The 19,053-nt window shown below is 50.3% G+C and overlaps 1 protein-coding gene across 7 annotated transcripts in view; it reads left to right on the top strand.

Annotated features, from left to right (window-relative positions):
• The first annotated feature begins 4,311 nt into the window (after positions 1 to 4,311).
• Positions 4,312 to 19,053, top strand: part of IGSF9B (immunoglobulin superfamily member 9B) — a 53,475-nt gene continuing 38,733 nt past the window's right edge. For 6 of the 7 annotated variants that reach the window (XR_013757555.1, XR_013757556.1, XR_013757557.1 and 3 more), the window contains exons 1-3: positions 4,312 to 4,571; positions 15,111 to 15,308; positions 17,160 to 17,306. Coding sequence is in view for 4 of the 7 variants with exons in the window: in XM_079102103.1 (XP_078958229.1) it covers positions 4,508 to 4,571; positions 15,111 to 15,308; positions 17,160 to 17,306 (409 nt within the window). In the remaining 3 variants the exon portion in view is untranslated. Of the gene's footprint in view, positions 4,572 to 15,110; positions 15,309 to 17,159; positions 17,307 to 19,053 lie in introns of those variants that run through there. The other variant, XM_079102105.1, reaches the window with a different exon arrangement.

Below are 19,053 nucleotides of genomic sequence, written 5' to 3'. Positions count from 1 at the left end.
TTGCTGTATCAAGAGATGGAATCTACATCCTCTCCCTTTAAATTGGGGCAGGTTTTTGATATGCATGGAAGTGAAGCTATGTGTCTTCCCAGACTGGGACATAAAGGATGGTGTCTTCTACCTGGTTCTATTGAGATGTGAGGTCTTAGAAGCCAGCCAACAAGTCATGTGCAATCACAAGTAGTCTATGGAGAAGTTCACATGAGGATGAAACACTGCCCTTTGCTGACAGCTCTGGCTAACACCCAACATCAACTTGCCAGCCATGTGAGTAAGCCATCTTGAAAGTAGTATGTCCATGTTCCAGTGGAGCTGATGCCACATGGGGTAGCCATTCCTACCATGCCTGCCCAACTTGCAGATACATGCACAAGCAAATGGCTTGTTATTTTAAGTCATCACATTATTTGGGGGATGAATTTTACAGTTTCCCAATTATATAAATCCTAAACACTCTTTTGTGTTAATTTTGGCCACATTCTTTGATTTAGAATTTTCTCTCTTTCTCAGAATGAGCTATCTCAACACCATCCTACCCTAGATTCTACAAAAAGTCTGGAATAACTGAGGAAGGTTAGAAGTGACAGGAGAGTGAACTATTGTTTTTGAGTCACAACTTGCGCAGTAGATGGGAAGAAGGAATGAGGAGAGTTTTCTCTTTTAGACCTGGGTCTTCTATGAGTTACTTTTCTCATTTGTCCTTCAAGGACACATGGGCATGGTATATGGCTAGGTGTGATTTTACATTGGATAACTAAGAAGACTAGCATTTTATATTTACAAAAAGCAAACACTTCTGTAAGGTTATGAGAAGATGACAGACATTTCCATACCCAACATACACAACATTCTAGATAGACCACCACATTTATTATGGACATCAGTGACTAACCAGGTACATCTTGGAGCTGTTCTTGGGATTGGCTTATGTTCCTCTCTTGATACTGAGGTCTATGCGGCCCTGAAATATTCAACTGGGTGTCCACGTGAGGGAGGAGTTTCCATCCTTCCTGGATCCAAAGCTCAGCAATATGTTAAGAGGAAAAGATTTGATTGGTCTCATTCATCACTTTCAGTTCATACAGCATGTCTTTCCTGAGCTGATCGGTAACTCAACTGACACAAGTTTGATGATAAGGACGATGCTAAATTTCCCCTTTGTATCTCAAATTTTTCCTTTTCCTCTCCTTATTCACCTCCTTGTTCTACTCTACTTCCAGTAGACTTATCCAGAAGGTTATTCTCATTGTAAATGGTTCCTTTGGACCACCTCATGACTTATGTGTTTAAACTTCCTGTGTATTTTTTTCTTTCCAACCTGACAGTTTCAGTTTCCTAGCAGAAACCACCACCTTGAATAGGAAAAAGTGGGTGGCCAAGTAAATATGACTAAGATGGATGGTAATAGAGGCTCTGTCCTTTTCTTCAGCCTGCAGACCATTAGCAGGTAGGTTCTATGAGCCCAGATGCTTCCCACCGCCCTACCTATTCATGCCTCTAAAGAATAAGGAAGTAAAGTTAGTCCTAGAGAACTCTGTAGGGCATAATTAGCTGCTTATAGGTTTTGTAATGGGAATAATCCTGTATTTACCATTTGTATTAGTCAGTTTTTTGTTACCATAATAAAATGCCTGAGACAGTTGACTCCATAAAGAAAAGAGGTGTATTTAGCTCATGGTTTTGAAGGTTCAAGGGCATGGTACCTGCATCAGTTCAAATATGGTAAGGACCCCATTGCAGATGGCAGATGGCAATGATGGCTGCAAGTGTCTGGGTTTGAGGTTACATCTCAAGCCAGGAAGCAGAGAGGAAGGGGCCAGACTTGCTTCTTTCATAAAAAACCTTTTGGGAAAACTTCCAAGGGCTCCCAGCAGAACAACCTTCTGAGAGCATGGCCCTAATGACCTAGCACTCACCTCTTAAAGGTTCCATACGTCCTAATACTGCTGCTTTGGGGGTCAAGACTTCAATCACACAAAACTTTGTGTAATGGTTTGGATGTGAGGTGTCCCCCCAAAACTCATGTGTTAGACACTGCAAGAAGGTTCAGAGGAGAAACGTTTGGATTATAAGAGTCTTAACACAATCAGTGGATTAATCGTCTGATAGGGATTAACTGAGTGGTAACTGAAGTGGTAGGGTGTGGCTGGAGGAGGTGGGACTTGGAGGTGTGGCTTTGGGGTATATATTTTGTATCTGGAGAGTGGAATCTCTTTCTCTGCTTCCTGATCATCATGTGGGCCAGTTCCCTCTGGTACAATCTTCGCCATAAAGTCTTACCTCACCTTGAGCCCTGAGAAATGGGGCCTGCTGTCTATGGATTGAGACCTCTAAAACCGTGAGCCTCTAAAAAAAATTTGCTTCCTCTATAATTGTGCTGGTTGGGTCTTTTAGTCACAGCAGTGAAAAAGCTGACTAAAACACTTTGAATGAACACAATTAAATCATTTCTAAAGTATAGCACCAGTTCCACAAATGGATTCCAGTAAGACCTCACAGTCTTACCAGGATTCAGAGAGATTGTGCATGTGTTTGTGTGCATGCGCTAGGAGTGGAGATGTTATTTTGGGGTCTGTTGCTTGGGAATTAGTATATCAATGAGGCCTAGAGCTTCCAGGTCACTTTCTTAGTCCCAAGAAAGGCATTTGATCTTGAAAGAGAACCTGAGTCAAGGCTCAGGTAGAGATGGCCCCAGACTGATGTGTCTTGAGTGTGTTTACATGAATAGAGTGGGTGGGTAGGTAGGAGGTTATATAAGAGTTCTGGTGTTCCAGATAATGTTCAGATGTTAAACTGTACTAGTGTATTTGTTACTGTGCTCGGGGTCCCAGCTTTCCATCTTCTGACTGGCAGTGACCTAAGAGAGTGCAAGTTTCAGGGAAGGCTGTTCCTCCATCATTCAAGACTACTTTCCATGCAAGGTGTGTTTGTTTCTGTGCATGTGTGTGTGGACATAGGTCTTCCTAAGAGCGAGTCCCCTTCTTATTCTTTTGGGAGGGTCATGTCCTTAGAGCCAGGGCTTCATGCCTAATGAGTGCTCTAAGCTGGTGAAATTCCTGAGTTCTCCTTCACTGCCCTCTGTCTTCCTTCCTCAATCAACGGCCCATCTTAGGGAGCTGTGTGGCTCTCACCACTGTTTTCACTCCTTGAAAGAACAAACATCTTCTCTGCAGCCTCAGCTTGCTCTTGTGAGGTGATTGTAGTAGATGTTTCCATGACACTCATTTATTCCTTCTGCAAATACAACTGTATTGGGGGAGGGGATGAGGAGAGGCTAGAGTAGGGAGATTGGGAAATATGAAGACCTCCCAAGGTCTGTAATTATCTTTCTCTGTAGGAATAAGAGGTTCCTCTTCCCTTTCCCTGGGCATCCTCCACCCCAAGTCTCTAAAATGCTCCCCAAATTCATCTTGGTTTCATGCTGCTGAGAGGCGGCTAGGCTCCTCATAAGGTGGGGAGGGTGGGATCATATGCAGGAGGAAGCAGAGTTTATATAGGAGAGGGGGAAAAACTTATTACTGAAAGTTGGAATTTAGTAATGATGAGCAACGATGACCGGCACTGGGGGTGGCAGTATGTGTGTGCATGTGTTCTAGAGGGGTCTGTGACACGCCTCAGCTGAGTCAATGACTCATTTAAAATCTCAGCGACTTTTAGAGGTCATTTTAGTCATCCCCCTGCCTTCAGGCTGGATGGAGCCTAACTTGATATCACGTTTGGTGGAGGTGGTGTGTCGGCCTGGGTTAAGAGTGTGTGTGCAAGGGAATGAGGGTGGGGGAGGTAGCGCGTGACCTCTTTGAAAAGATCTCCAGCGAAGGACATTCCCGAGCTTCCCTAGGCTGCCCGCTCCTGGGTTTCCCCATCACTGAATCAGCATGGTTCTCCCGGGAACTGCTTTTTGCTGGATGGAAACCGGATGTTGGGTTCCCTGGGTGGGCGGGGGCTCCATCCCCTCAGACCTGTCAGGAGTAATCGAGACTCCTAAGGTCGGATTAGCCAGTCCGAGAAGCTATCTTTTCTTTCACCTTTAACTTGCCATGGAGTGTGAAGAGAGAACAGAACACAGCGAGGACGCTACAACGCCTTCTCCTAGGCAATGCGCATGATTCTGCGGCTCTGTGCTTGCCACACTTCAACGCACCTTGAAATGGGCTCGCCTCCTTCGCGCCGCGACGGGCAGATATTTTAACCAATCGGTCTGCAGACTTGTGGAAAAAGACCAATAAACAGGCGGCGGGGGCGGGCCAGGAGACCCGGCTAGGCTTCACCGTAGAACTGGCTGTGCTCTGCCTTCACTAGTAGTGCAGGTGCTGCTGCGCCGGGGCCGGGGAGGCTGCGCGCCTAGCCGAGCTGAGCCAGGGAGGGATGGAGAGCGGGCCGCCGGGGTTGCAGAAGCACCGGTGCGGGTCGTAGGCGGGAGAGAGGCGGGCGCTCGGGCACAAGAAGTGTGCGGGTGCAAGAGCACTTTGCGATAGGATGAGGCTCTTGGCTGGCGCGCGGTAGTACTATGATTTGGTATGTGGCCACTTTGATAGCAAGTGTGATCAGCACCCGAGGTCTTGCGGCTCAAGGTGAGTTGAAGTGCAGCGTCCCTCCTCTGCCCCTCCCGGCATTCTCAGCCCTTTGCTCCCGGCTCTGGCTCCCCGACTCCACGGAACACCGCTACTTCTTGCAGCGAGGCTCCGGCTCCGGCCAGGCGCGCCTCTGGGCACTGTTGGGGGGGCCCCCGGGGCCGTGGGCTATAGGAGCCCGGCGGGAAGGGGCAGGACCGAATGGGCTGCCGGGCACTCGGGGAAAGAATGTCTTGAAATCGAGGTCGACTTCGCTCACCTTGGGCCCTATGTTTCATACCGGCACGTCGAACCCGTTACCTCTTGTTGGAGCAGCCTCCTACTCGAGCTTTGGGGGTCAGTGACTCTCCTAACTCTGGCTGCTGGGGAGTTTGCAGGTCATCGGGCAGTCTGCAGCACGCTCCAGCCTCGCTCAGTGCCACCGCTCAGCCGAGGGGCTCTTAACTGAGAGGCGCGACACCGAGGCTTGGGACTCTTTGCACCCACGTCTAAGAGACGGGGTTCTCAGCCCTGAGGGCAGCCGCCACTCCAGCTCGCGCCCCTCCTGCCCACCAGCTTGGCAGTTGGAGGTCGGATCACTCGCAGGGGCGGGGGTCGTGCGACGTCCAGTGAGAAGAGAATTGATGAAGCCGGCTCAGAGGAGTGCGGGCTTTGGACTGGCCCTGGCCGTCTCCTGCGCCGGTTTTAGCCGCAGCTGGGCCCAGGCCAAGCAAAAGTTCCCCGGGAGCGCGCCGCAGCTGCGACGACCCCATGCTGCCTTCCCTAGCTACGAGGTAGAGCTTTCTAGGGGTGAGGGCGACGGGGGAGGGGTCCCCACTGCTGCATCAAAGAACGGAGGGGGTGGGATTTTTCCTTCTAATTTCTCCGTTCTGAGCCAGAGAAGAGGTAAGAGGGAAGCCTTCGTGTTGGGTGATGCGTGCGTGAGCGCGCGGGCTTTTGCTTTGGAGACCGGCAGAGCGACCTGAAAGCCTCTGGGTGGCACCCCGGCTCTCAGCCCTTGTATGGAAGTAGAAGCGGAGCCTGGAGGCTGCCCCGACTCTGAGCTCATGGTTCGCAGCGCGCACACACGACCTGGTTGAGGGCAAGTTCACAGAGCCAATAGGAGATGGCGGCTGGAGAAAACCGGTCAGTGGGTGGAAGTAGCCGGCGAGGACCCGCCAACCCAGATCACCCACTCCCTGCAGAAGGGGTCAACGGGAGGCGTCCTTTCCAGGGTTTTCTCCCCTCCTTGTCTGGGCCTGTGTGTTTGTGTGTGTGTCGGGGGGTGGGGGCGTGATTTGAGAAAGTTTCTGGAATGGAATATGTCTCCTATGCTACTTGGGAGAGGGGCGTCTGAAAACAGAAAGAGCGAAGGGTGAAGGGAAGGATGATTTGTCAAGTGGTATGTTTATTTGAATAGTTTTGAAACTCTCCATTTGTCAGGTAGGAAAACTGAGGCCAGGTTGACCGCCAAGGCTTATGGAATGGGGTTGGAGGTGAGGTGATTCCAGTTATGCCCGAGAATCTGTGCCTCATCCTCATCCTCTCCCCTGTTTCCTTGTAGTCTTCCAATGTCCTCATCCTTCTCCCCTCCGGTTTTTGGTATGTTCCTGCTATGGGACTGTCGCTGAAAGCACAAAAGGATGTGCTGGGATCTTTGAATAGAAGAGACACTGAAGGAAGTCTCTGAAATAGCTTCCAAACATAAGTCAGGGTAGGGGAAATGGACTTTTTTTTTTTTTTTTTAATTTATTAAGTTTATGCACAGAAAGGCAATGGGTTTATATTGCAGCAACACACAGAATGGCAAGATAGGAAGAACATCTCATCATTGCAGGTTGTCGGACATGAAGGTTATGCTTTCTTACAGGGTACAGAGGTCCTTCTGAGATAGTTTGGCATGCACCCCTTTTTGAAAGTGGGGGTGACCTTATTGGTCTTGGGGGATCTTTTTAGCATAAAGTGACTATGTGTAGTGACTAGGTTTAGAGTTAAATCCTCTGGGTTCAAGTCCTTGTTCTTCCACTTGCTGACCCTGTGACCTTGGACAAATTGCTTGACCTCTCTAAATGTCAGTTGCCTCAGTGGAAAATGGGTTAACAGAATGAGTAGTATGAGCTTATAGGTCCTCCCTTGCTTCTTGCTATAAACAAGTGGCTACCTATTATATGTTATACAGTATGTGCTCATTAAATGTTAACATTATTTCATTATCTCTGGGATTCCTAGCCCCTTCTTACTTTTTTCCTTTTGGGCCATTTGGGACCCTTGGGAATATATTGAGGAGAAGTTCAGAGGGCTGCCTCTGTCAGTCCCTTTGTGGCTGACCTTGTCTGGGCAGAGCCTCTTGTTTCCTTGATCCAGGGATATGTGCAGGGTGTGTAGTTTTCAGAGCTGCTTAGAAATCCTTCAAAAGGTCTGCAAAGCTCAATTGTTAATGGCCAGAGGCTTGGGGAAGGATGCAGAGCCAGCCTTCGGAGTGAGTGGGTGTCTGCTCATGTAACTAGCAACAGCCAGTGTTGGGGTGCTGGTAGGACTTCTGATGAGAGTTCAGCTATTCTCTGCCTGGCAGAGGTGACTTCTGGGGAGATCCCTAAACTGGAAGGACTTTGGGATGCCACTTCTAGGATTTGGCTGAAGCAGAGGCTGCCCTGGCAGAGGGTGAAAGTGGATGGCCCCTCAGGCCATGTTGGGTTGGGACTGTTTCAAGCCAGGGATATGGGACAAATGTGGAGATAGACTTCTCTAAAAAGAGGTGTGTGACTGAGGTCAGTGGACAGGTTGGGAGGGTGAGGAGAAGAGGGACTATTGGCATAGTTTCCTCATCCCAGATGCCTACCCAGCAAGTTGGGGGGAGTTTCCATACTGTAGGAGTACCTTGGGCCATCCTTGGCTTACTCTGAACCTCAAACATAGTAGGAAGTCTGGACTTTTTTCTCAAGGCTGCCTCCCCTCTTTGCCAGAAATTCTGTGGTTGGATTATTCCTGTCCTCCAATGAAGTGGGGTTCTGGCTCAGATCTTGATGGTGGTTGGACTAGTGCCTTTTATTATCTACCTGGCTGTCACCTACCTTTTGTCCTTTTGGCATTGAAGATGGGAGAGAGGAGGTTTAAACCTTACTGGTCCTATCAGATGAGAAGACTTGGCCCAGGAAGTGGTCAATGGGTATGTGTGTGTGTGTGTGTGTGTGTGTGTGTGTGTGTGTGTGTGTGTTTCTGCCCATCCTCAGTGCACACGCACAGGGGTGTGTCTGGCAGCCTGTACCCTGGGAGAAGCTGGGGAGGCCATGCTTTAGAAAGGGGATGGTCAAGAGGCAGTGGGAAGAACGAGCTATCAGCTGCTGGCCTGTAGCTTAACTTATGCCAGTCTCTGGACTTGTCAGGTCCCAGGTCCTAGATGGTTTCATGTTTATGGTTCTGAGACAGAAAGCTGGGATCTGGTTACCTAAGGAGCAAAGGCTGACTCTGAGATATGCTGAAGCCTATTATCTCTCTGCCCCTCCCTCCAGTACCTTCCTCTCTGCCCTTTCCTCAGCCAGTTGCCAGTTCTCAGAGGCTGGCCCTCCGTGTGCCTTTTCCCTTGGCTAACTCTTTCTCAGCCCTGCTGGATCCTGGCTTGCGTTCCCATAGCCTGTTCACCTGTTTGCTGAGCTGAAGATGTGAGGGTAGGAGATAAACCCCAAAGAGGGCTGGGCCTGTGATTTAACCAGTTCTCTTCTACATGAGAGTCTCCTTTCCCAACATCATGTGGTCTTCTCAGCTGGGGTTCAGGGTCCCCAGGGAGCAGTCTCCTTCCCTTTACTTACTAAATGCTTCCTTGCTGGAATGTGTTAAGCAATTTGTGTTAAGAGTGGATCTGAATGGTGAAAAGATCTGTAATTGGTGAGAACTTCTAGATATCTAGAGGGGTGTGTGTGTATCTGAATGTGTCTCTGCATTTTATGCACATGTTTATGTATGTGCATTTGTATGTATAACTGCATGTATAACTGCACATGTATATGTATTCCCATATATGCGCACAGGTGTGTATACAGCTTTTTGTATGTTGTATGTGTGTGCAAGCACCTGTGTATATATGTGCACATGTGTGACTGCAGCAGAACAGGGGAGTTAGGTGCAGGCATGAGGTAGGAGCCATTTCTCCCCTAGTGCTGTGGGTGACTGTGAGACCTACTGCTTCAGCAGACTCTTTGCTTTCCAATCCCCTTGCTCTGTACCTGAGTCTAGTCAGCCCAGAAGTTATTAACATTAAAGGATGCCTGGGGTTCTAGAGAGAACACTTAAATGATAGGACAGAGTCTGAGCTCATGGGGACACTGAAAATGGCCTGTCTCCCTAAAAGGGGGACTGTGGCATCAGATGCCATTAGCCAGGCACACTCCAGAGCAGAGAAGGGGCTGGGTCCCTGGGGAGGTGGGAGAGGAGGCAGGGGTTGGAGAGGCAGCTTATAGTCAGCCCCCACCCATTGCCCAGGGGCATTGCCAACGGGTGTTGGCCCGGTCTGCCAGAAGCAGCTGACCTATTTTTCGTAAGAATCTTCCTGCTTTTCTGTTCTCTCTTGCGTGAATAAGCAGAAGAGTGGTGAGCAGAGATGGGGCCTCTGACCATGAGGGTTTTGGAGAAAGATTCCATAAGGCCATGGCTGTGAGGGAGTTCTCAGCCAGCCTGACTATCCTTTTGAGAAGATAGGGAACTTATGGTCAGGCCACCTGTCCCCCTTGTAGCCCCCTTACCTCACTCTTGGTCACATGTGGCCACTGAGACAGGGATGTAGCATACGACTTGTACACAGGCACAAATTATACGAGGTGAGTCACTGTCCTCATTTTCTGGCTTCCTAGAGTAGGGAGTGTTGACGTTTTATCAGGAGTAAATATGGAACTTTGATCTCCCACTTAGTAATCATGCCAATTCGGCCCCTTACCCCAGGATGCTGGCCTGGTGGCAGGCCCAGCCTGTAGTGCCCTCATTGGACTGGCCTTGCTGCCTGCCTGCTGGCTTGTGGGTGAGTACAGGGGCAGGCCTCCGCCCAGGTGGTAGGGAGAGGGTTGTGGGTATGGGGGGTGTGGCTTCACTTTTCTGCTGAGGAGCCATTAAAAGAGCAGAACTGAGATTGAATTACTAACTTCCTTCCTGCCAGTGGCTCATGGGGAAAGGGCTTTTGGAAATACAATCTAGCCAAGCAAATTAAGGTTGCTAATAACATCACTGCCTCACAGGCTGCTGGGGGCGGGGGGAGCCCAGCTCAGAAGGGTTAGGGAGGAGAGGTACCCACAGAGGGAAGGAGCAGGCCATTCCTGTCCCCTACCCCAGTACCTTTTCATAATAAGTTTGCCAGGGTTTCTGGATGGGTTTATTCCATGCACACCTGACCTCTGACTTCAGACCCTGAGAGGCTTGATGGGAAGGGACGACTGGAAAGGCTGTAAGGACACTGGTGGGGAGGCCACAGAGGGGTAGGGATTTCTTGGATGGGCACAGGGAGGGGTGTGTTTCCTAGATGCAGAGGGATATCCCCCTGTCTTGTGAGAAGAATGGGACGTCTTCTTTATCTGGGCACAGGTCTCTTCTCCATGCCAGACTTTCTGAGTGTTTCCTTTGCTTTGGGCAGTAGGGAGCCAGCCTCTGCCTTCCTCATGCTGTCCTCTGGGTGTGAGCCTCCCACTTGGTGAGAGCCCTGAGTCTGCCTGCTTCCTGGAATCTCCTGGAGCCTCCTGGCTTGTTGAGGAGGAGGGATTGGGGGACTATTGGGGGCTGTGCCTTTTTTGGACTCAGCAGGGATTATTTTTAGACTGGCAGATGGAGGTGGCGGTGGCTGTCGCTGGTATTATTAGACAACAGGCCTGTGGTTTGAGAGTCTGGTGCCCAGAGGAGGAGGAAGAGGAGGAGGCTGCAACAAGGATTAATGAGCCTTGGAGGCTGATGCTCAGCCCGCATCCCTTTCCTCCCTCAGCCACCACTAGACTCCGGCGGGGGCTTCAGGTTCTCAGGCAGAATTACATTCATGCTATGGTTGGTCAGAGATGGTCCAGCTACCTTCTGATGCAGGCCTACCCTGTAATCCTTCTTGGGTCTTCTTGGGCTACTGAGTCTGGACTCCCAGAACCTTTCCAGAGTATGGGGTGAGAGTGACTGAGCTCTGTGCCACCATGAAGGGGTGAGGCTATAAGAGAGAAGGCTTGGTTCTCTGGGTCTGTGCTTGCGGCAGGAGAGTGGCATAGAGTGGGAATCCTGATTTTGCCACCTGTTACCTGTGTAACTTTGGGGGAGCCACATAGCCTCACCATTTGCATAATAGAGAAAATAGTACTTATGTCAAGGTGGCCATTGAGGGTATTCAGTGAGACTGAACACATTCCTAACACGGAACCTGGTAGACAGTAAAGTCTTGCAATATTTTCTGTTCCCTTGCCAGCTGAGGCTGTCTCTCCTCTTATCTCTTCCCCAAATATTTAGATTGTTTCCCAGACTCAGGACCCTTCTTACCCAGCTTCAGGTTTTAAGTATTGGATGTGTAGCAATGCCAGGTCCTGGATACCTTGTCATTCTGTGCCTATGGTGGGGGTCCGCTGGCAGCCCTGGACTCAGCCACCCACTGGGTACCACCTGGCCGAGAGTGGGAGATTTGTATCCTGTGGGCTTCTTGAAAGGTCAGCCAGCCCATGGGGGGCCACCTCAAAATCACTACCTGCCCCCCCTTCTCTTCCCTTCCAGGGTGGCAGAGCTCTGGCAGTAAATAGTCCCCCAAGATGCAGATTGGCTATGCTCAGGGTGTATAGTTTCCTGCCTTCTGGATAAAGGATATATGTGACGTGTGACTCTTCATAGCCTTTTTGTTGCTGTGCTTGTCCTCTCCAAGGCCAGTTTCTTCTTTAGAGGGATATGCTTGGTTCCTCTGGGCCCCTGCTAGCCGCTCTGAAGGAGAGGGTTCAGGGTCCCCCCACTGCAGCCCCTGTCCCTAGCCGTTCTCTCTCCTTTTCCCTTCCCTTTCCTTTCCTCTATCTTCTCTGCACTCCCACTGGCCTGTGGGGAACAAGCCTGCCTGCCTCTCTAGGCTTAGTTTTGTGTCCCCCTCATTCTGAGGTGCTGTGAGGGTCTGTGTCCCTGTGTCCCTGTGTCCCTCTCTGTTGTATTGTGCCCTTGAACTGTCTCCTGGTTAGGCTTGGCCTGTGTCTGGCTAGTAGCAGGCCCATCTGGGCCTCCCCAATCCTTGCTTCTGTATCTCTTTCACTCCTGGCTTTGGGTTTGTTTCCCCCTGTGTTTGAGCTTTTTGTGTCTTGTCCATTAAGCCCCTCTTCTCTCTTTACTGCCAGCTTGATTTCTCTCTTTCTCAGGGAACATTTCTGGAGATAGTATTGTATTAGATACACTCTTGCTCAGAAAGGATGAGGCTTAGGGAGAAGTGCTTGTGGATGATGGAGTGAGAGAACATGCCTTGTGCACGTGTGAGTGTGTGTGTGTGTGTGTGTGTGTGTGTGTGTGTGTGTAGGAAATGAAGAAAAGAAGATGAATATTTTAGGATCTAGAAGGATCTGGAGGCCTTGGGCTGAGAGTGGAGGCTAGGATGAGGCTGCCCCCTCTGCTTTCTTTTGGAGAAACCCTTCTCATTTTGTTGTGTCATCTTTGGGATGTGTCATCTCTGTAGCTGCTTCTCTGTGGTTGAAAAGTTCCTCCAGAGGAGATGCTGGGTGACTGAGGCTCACTGCTTTATGGGTAGGCCTTATGCTGGGGACATAGTGCTGAGCCCAGGGGCTGGCTGGGGCTGGGGGTGGCAACCTGGAGCCTTCACCAGTTTCCTGAAAGAGAGGTGTGAAGGAGCCTGCTTCATTGCCATGCAGTGAGAATGAGGCAGGTCTAGGTGCAAATGAGCAGCTGGCACTGTGGGAAGCCATGTCAAAGCTTACCTGCCTCTTGGTATTGCACCCCACAGCCTTCAACCCTAGCAGTCCGCTCTCCAGAGCAAAACTTCACTGTTAGAGGTGTTCAGCTCTACCTTCTCCAGGTACCCTGGCTCCTGGGAATAACTCCCTGCCCTATTCCCAGGTTCCTGTGGTTCCTCTCTTCATCTTTGCTGTGGACACTCAGTTGTTGAATGTGTATGTGCACACGTGTGTGCTTATGTGTGCTCATTCACGTGTGCACATACATGCTCTCATGCTCCTGCTTGCTCAAGATGCCGCTGTTCAATGTTCACCATTCCTTTTGGTCCAGCCTTGGCCTTTGTACTGATGCAGTAGGCAGGCTCCTATGCCCAGGTGCCTATGGGGGTGTGGGGGAGGTGCCAGCTGCAGCTGGGCTCTCTCCTTTCCCTGAGGGACCTTGCTGCAAACCTAGCCTGAAGCAAGTTTGGGGGAGGGGGAGTTGGGAAACCTGCTGGGGCCTCGGGCAGGTGAGTGCAACACTCTGCTTTGCTCCAAAAATACTCTGTGATCTTAGCTCTTTCTCTATAAAACAGTGATGTCACTGGGAGCCAATCAGCTTCTGGGAGGGCTTGCCTCCTCCTCCTCCTCTTCCTTCCGCAAGTCGAGGGGAGGAGGAGGGAGAAGAACGAGACACATTGAGACGCTCACAGACGACATACAGACAGACACACAGAGATTCACAGAAACACACATGCACATAGAGACTCCCTCCCCCCAATCAAGCAAAACCCATTCCCCTCGCACAAGCCAATAGAAATCTTGGATCCCTGTTCCCTAATACACATGCTCACGCTTGTGCATACACACACACACACATACACACACACACACACACACATGAATAGAAACAGAAACAGGGAGAAAGACAGGCAGGTAGACACAATTACCCACACAGCAAGAGACAGAGAAACTTACAGAGAGACAGAGACACGGAGAAGGAGCCAGAGAAACACAGAGGCATGGGAAGTGGGGAAAGACATACAGATAGACAAACATAAAGAACCAGAGAGAGATACACATGGAGAAGGAAAGCGAGAATAGAGAAACAGATAGAAATTCAGGGAAGGAGCCTGAAAGAGAAGAAGACATAGAGAAATAGACACAGGAGACACAGAGCAAAGACAGATATATACAGAGACATAGAGGAGACAAAGACAGAAAAGGAAACAGAGACTGACAGAGGTAGACACAGGAGGAGACACACACACACACACACACACACACACACACACACAGCCAGACACAAAGACATAAAGGACAGAGAGAGGTGGGAACCCACAGTGGTCAGAGATGCAGACAATCAGACCTAGGTGGACAAAGATCCAAAGATCGGTGCTGCTCTTCTGGCATCCTTTCCGGGTGGGAGGACCCAGCAGGCTCCTGGCTTTGAGCCTGCAGCCAGGCGGTTGCTGTCCTAGGTGCTGCCCTGGAGAGTAGAGATGCTCACACTGGACTGGGAGGACAGGGATGGGGAAAACCTGCGGTCAACGTGGGAGTGGTGGGTAGAACAGAGGAGGAAGGGGCAAGGCTGCCCCTTGGCTGTCCCTTTCACTGGATGTACTGGACAAGGTGACCTTGCCATCTCCTTTGCTGTGCCTGGTCACGGAGGCCTGGTGTGGGAGGAATGTCAACGGAAGGTGGGCTGCACGCATGCCCTGTTTGGGGCCCAGGAGTGGGTGCTGTGGGCATGGACAGTACCCCTGTGGTTCAGTCTTTCTATTGCATCCTCCAGCTTGGGTGGGGTTGGGGGTTTCTCATTCCTGCATCCTTCCTTGCCAGCCAGGATGGGTGTGCCCTATCGAGCTGCCTAATTTTGATGTCCTCTCCCAAAGGCGGTGACCACCACAGGGTTCCCCTTCTCTGCCCCCCGCATCTTACTCTCCTAATGATGATATCTGAGTCTTCCGTGAGAATCAGCTCCATTTGGGGCTTGAAAACTGGAGAACTGCAGCCCATCCCACTCCGCTCTGCAGCAGGGCTGGCTCTGTGCGTGGTAGGAGGAGGGGCTGGAGAGGCCAGCTCAGGCTGGTGGGGTTTTCCCTCTGGTGTTGCCATGAGCAGCCTCAGCTTTGCTTGTTAGGGATTCCCCTGCTCCTGTATGGAGTACTCTTGTTTAGTGCTGTGAACATCAGGCTGAGCTGGGGGTGGGGCAGAGGAGGAGAGCTGACTATGTCTCCTATGAGGCTAGTTGGAAGCATCTTGCTTCAGGGAGACTGTTTCACGTTCCCAGGCCCTGAGGCCCTTCCACCTCCAAGTCTGTGGCTGCTTATAGTTCTGGTTGGGGGTGTTGTCCTAGTGGAACAGGGCACAATTATGCCTGCTCTTCTTTGGGACTGGGGAGGGAAGGTCTGACTTCTAGGACTGAAAAAAACTGCTTCCCTCTCCTTTCTTTCTTTTACCCCCCAGCTTTGTGGATGCCCAAGGGACCCCAGGCAAGAGGGAGGTATGAATAGAGAGCAGTTGGAGGGTGTACTAGGATCTCTCAGGGAGAGCCGGTAGGGTAAGCCTAGGAATTGGATGGAGGATGGTTTTAAGGAGGGAGGCAGAGGCCATCCTTTAATGTGGGGAGCATGAGGCTGCTGGAACAGGATCTCTTTGTCACCTTTCCATGTCCCAACTTGGTTGTCTCTGTTAGGTGCCCACGGCCTGCGAGAGGAGCCCGAGTTTGTGACTGCAAGAGCTGGTGAGGGCGTGGTCCTGCGATGCGACGTGATCCACCCGGTGACAGGACAGCCCCCGCCCTATGTCGTAGAGTGGTTCAAATTTGGGGTCCCAATCCCTATCTTCATCAAGTTTGGCTACTACCCGCCCCACGTGGACCCTGAGTATGCAGGTAAGCTTTCAATGCTGAGCCCTGTCCCACCTCTGGAGACTCCAGAACCTGAGAGCTGTGGGTACTATAAACCCGAGGACAAGGGCTTCCTCTAGCTCTGACTTTGCCACTCCTATCCAGGCCTTAGTGGTTACCCATGAGTTCCCAGCTGCCTTTGCTTTTGTCTCTATCAGTTTTTATCTTTTTCTGACTGGTCCATTATCTCTGTTTTTCACCATTTCTGCCTCTTTACTCCCAGCTTTTCCCACTGATAGGTTTTCATTAAGCGTCAGGAAATAGGAGACAGACATAAAGCCCTTCTAAACCACACAACTGGGGATGTGGAGAGAGCCAGAAGTCCCAGGGCAAGCTAGAGAGAGAGGCCCCACTGTGAGGGAGCAAGGACTCCCGCTCCAGGGAAGGAGGGGAGTCAGACAGCCCCACCCTTGGCCAGGTGTGCTGCAGAATCTGCAGTCTGACTGGGCCCACTCCTTCCCTCCTGGTTCTCAAGTCGGAGAGGCCTTCCATCCCTAAGTGTAGTGTGCATCTCTGCCACCCCTCCGTGCCCCTGGCAGGTGTCAGTCTCTGTCTCCTCTGCTACCTGTCCTCCCCTTTCCTTGGCCCTGTTTGTGTCTTGCTCTGCAATTACTCTGTCAGCAGTGGCCTCCCTGTGACTCACTGCTGCCACCCGCCAGTCGCCAGCCTGCCAGGAAGGAGGGTGTGGGTTGTGTGTGTGTGTGTGTGAATGTCTGTGAGCATGAACGTGTGTTGTCATTGAGAGGAAGACAGGAAACAGGCAGGGTACTGCTTTTATTTTGTCTTTGCTGTGACTTATGAGGTCTGAGTTGCCTTTCTCTAAGAATGCTTCCTTCTGCTTCTCTTTCTTCTGAGCTAATGTCTCTCACTCTCCTTTTGGCTGGGCTTGGTTTTAAGTTTTTTTTTTTTAAAGGCAGATTTCTAGTGCCAAACAAGGAGGAAAGCAGAGGTGGTGATCTTGGCTTGGGGTAAGCATGGGCTGGAGCTGGGATGGGAGGCAAGGTGTGAGGGGACCCTGAGGCCTGCTTTCTCCTGCTGGTGTGCAGAAAGGGGTCCTGCAGCAACGCTTATTTTCTCAGGGCTCAGAGTGTCACAGGAATGGCCTCCTGATGGAGTTTAAGGAAGGGGTGGCTGTGGTATTTTTGCTGTGTTTGCTGACTCTTCCCTAGTTCTCAGATTTATAGGAGTCTCTGGTTTTAGTCAGATATGTAGTTTTTCTGACTCTGGCAGCAGGACCAAGGAGAGGACCCCTAGCATCCTGGTTCCTGGCCTGCCTTCCCACTGCCCTGTTGTAGGGAAGGAAGACATGGAGAGAAGCTGGGTAAGGCAGTTCTGGGCACCCTGCCTAGGATAGGTATATTACCTAACTGGAGGTGGAAATCATTGGAACCTTCTGGACACCCCTGGCCTATTCTTTTCTAGTCTCACCCTCGTTCTCTTCATTTCTTTCAGCTCTGTATCTATCATGTTTTTTTTTTTTTTTTTTCCTGTGTGTGTGTGTGTGTGTGTGTGTGTGTGTCAAGAGAGCTCCAAAAGAATACATATATTCTAAGGAGATGAGGGTTTTCTCGGTGCCAAGTGCATTGAAAACTGCCAGTGTAGGCTGGGGCAGGGCCAGCTGCGGAGGGACAGTGACTCCATAGCCAAGCGTCATGCCTTTCCCTTTGCCACCTGCTGCTGGCAGGGATAGGTGCCAGCTGTCATTTTGTGGCCTTGCTGTGGAATGTGGTCTGAAAGTTGTGATGAGTCTCCTGTCTTTAACTTGGGTGGGGTGGGAATGGCAAGCTGCTGTTCTTGCCTGATGGCTTCTTAGGATTTGTCCACTCTGTTCCCCAGGCCGGGCCAGTCTTCATGATAAAGCATCTCTGCGGTTGGAGCAGGTGCGCTCCGAGGATCAGGGCTGGTACGAGTGCAAAGTGCTCATGCTGGACCAGCAGTATGACACCTTCCACAATGGCAGCTGGGTCCATCTCACTATCAACGGTGCGTATGGGCCCCCTCCTGCAAGTAGCCCAGGAAGACTTCCTCTGAGGACCGGCTCTGGAGGAAACCCCATCCCTTTCCCCAATTCTTGCTGCAGAGGAGCCTGGGCAAACCTTGGCCCCATGAGATCTCAGCTCACTCCTGTGCCTGCCTCCATTGTTTTCCTGGAGCCTCTGGGGTCAGTGGAGATGCATAGAAGCAGCAGTTCCCTATGTGCAAGGTGGTGTCAGAGTTCCTAAGAGGGTGGTGGGAATCTGCTTTTGGAAACCAGGAGGGCTAAACACTGATGTCATTCCAGCCTTGGGATTCCAGTGCTAGCCCAGAGAGTGCCTTCCCTCTCTCCAGTGGAATTCCTGGAGCCTTAGCATTAGTCTTTTTAGGTTGATACTGTGGTTTCTTGTTAAATATATTTATTCGGGTAATAAGTATTGAGGGTCTTTTATGTGCCTAGCCTTGCACCAAATGATGGGTAAACAATGGCAAGCAAACCCAGAAGCAGTCCCTGTTTGTACACAGTTTACCAGCTAATAAAACACAAGAATCCTGGCAAGAGGAACAGTTTTAATGGCCATCATATTTATAGCTCAGGTTAAATGGATCATGCTGCATACAGATGCTTTTCAAACATCTGTATCGGGGAAAGGATGCTTGGGTGAACTTGCCCAGCTCCTTTGTGTTGGCTGAGGCTGGGGGCCTGGGTCTGTGGTGGTGATGTCACTAGGGGCCAGGTCTTCAACGTCTCCCCAGAGGGAGAATGTACCTTTTATATCTCTGGGAATTCTTACCTGGGGGGAGATGCTCTGGAGGAGCCAGAAAGCTGGAACCATAGAGAAAGAACAGAGAACTGATCCCCAGAGTGGGAGGGAGTGGGATATTTTATTTTTGTTTTCTTTGTTCATTTGGCCAGATGCTTATTCTTCTTTATTCAACTTTATGACAAAAATGTATTCAGACCTACTGTGTCTAGACACCATGCTGATTATCGAGGCTTCACAGCACTTGTACTTATATGCCTATACATTGAAGGTCCTTACGGTTTGAGTTCTAATACTATAGATGCTGTGGTTGGAAAAGAGAAATTGGTGTTGTTCCTGGCGTGGAAGTTTCTCTCAGTATTGATCTGCCCTGAAGGATGGCTGTTTGTCCTACCTTGTTAAGTTTGGATCAGATGCAATGCTCTTTCTGATCTGAAAACCTGTCCGGTGTCTTTGGAAGGACAAGTCTGTTGGTTTTTTGTTTGTTTTATTTTTCAGTGCTAGGGGTCAAACCCAGTTTTGTGCATGCCAGGCAGCATTCTCTCCCCATCCCTAGAACAGAATATTTAGCAAGAATATTGGTCCAGAAGATAGGAAATGTGAAAAGATGTAGCCCTAGGTTCGTTTTGGCTCTGGTATTAGATGTGGTTGTCTCCTGCAGATCGTTCCCAAGAGGCTAACTGTAGACAGATTTTAAATCTTGGGTGTTTTGTCCTCACCACCCAGCAAGCTTTTGAGTCACCTCGTTTTAATGCCAGCTGTTGTGTGTGCAGTGAATGCAAACTCATCTTGATATTAGCCTGAGCAAAACATAATTAGGAAGGTGAATCTGCTGCTTAAAGTTTCCCTGATTGAATAGCAAGCCAAGAGTCCCCACGTTGCTTCCTTTCTCTCCAGGGCCCTTTCCTAAATCGTTGGAACCTATCTAGAGCTGCTGCCTCCTTTTCTTTTGCATTATTCTGGATGGTAGTGTCTATTTCAGAAATCTGAGA

The sequence above is a fragment of the Sciurus vulgaris genome, assembly GCF_902686455.1.
Source record: "Sciurus vulgaris genome assembly, chromosome: 11".
Classification (NCBI taxonomy): Eukaryota; Metazoa; Chordata; class Mammalia; order Rodentia; family Sciuridae; genus Sciurus; species Sciurus vulgaris.
The sequence above is the reverse complement of the archived record's forward strand: the minus strand, read 5'-3'. Positions and strand labels throughout refer to the sequence as shown.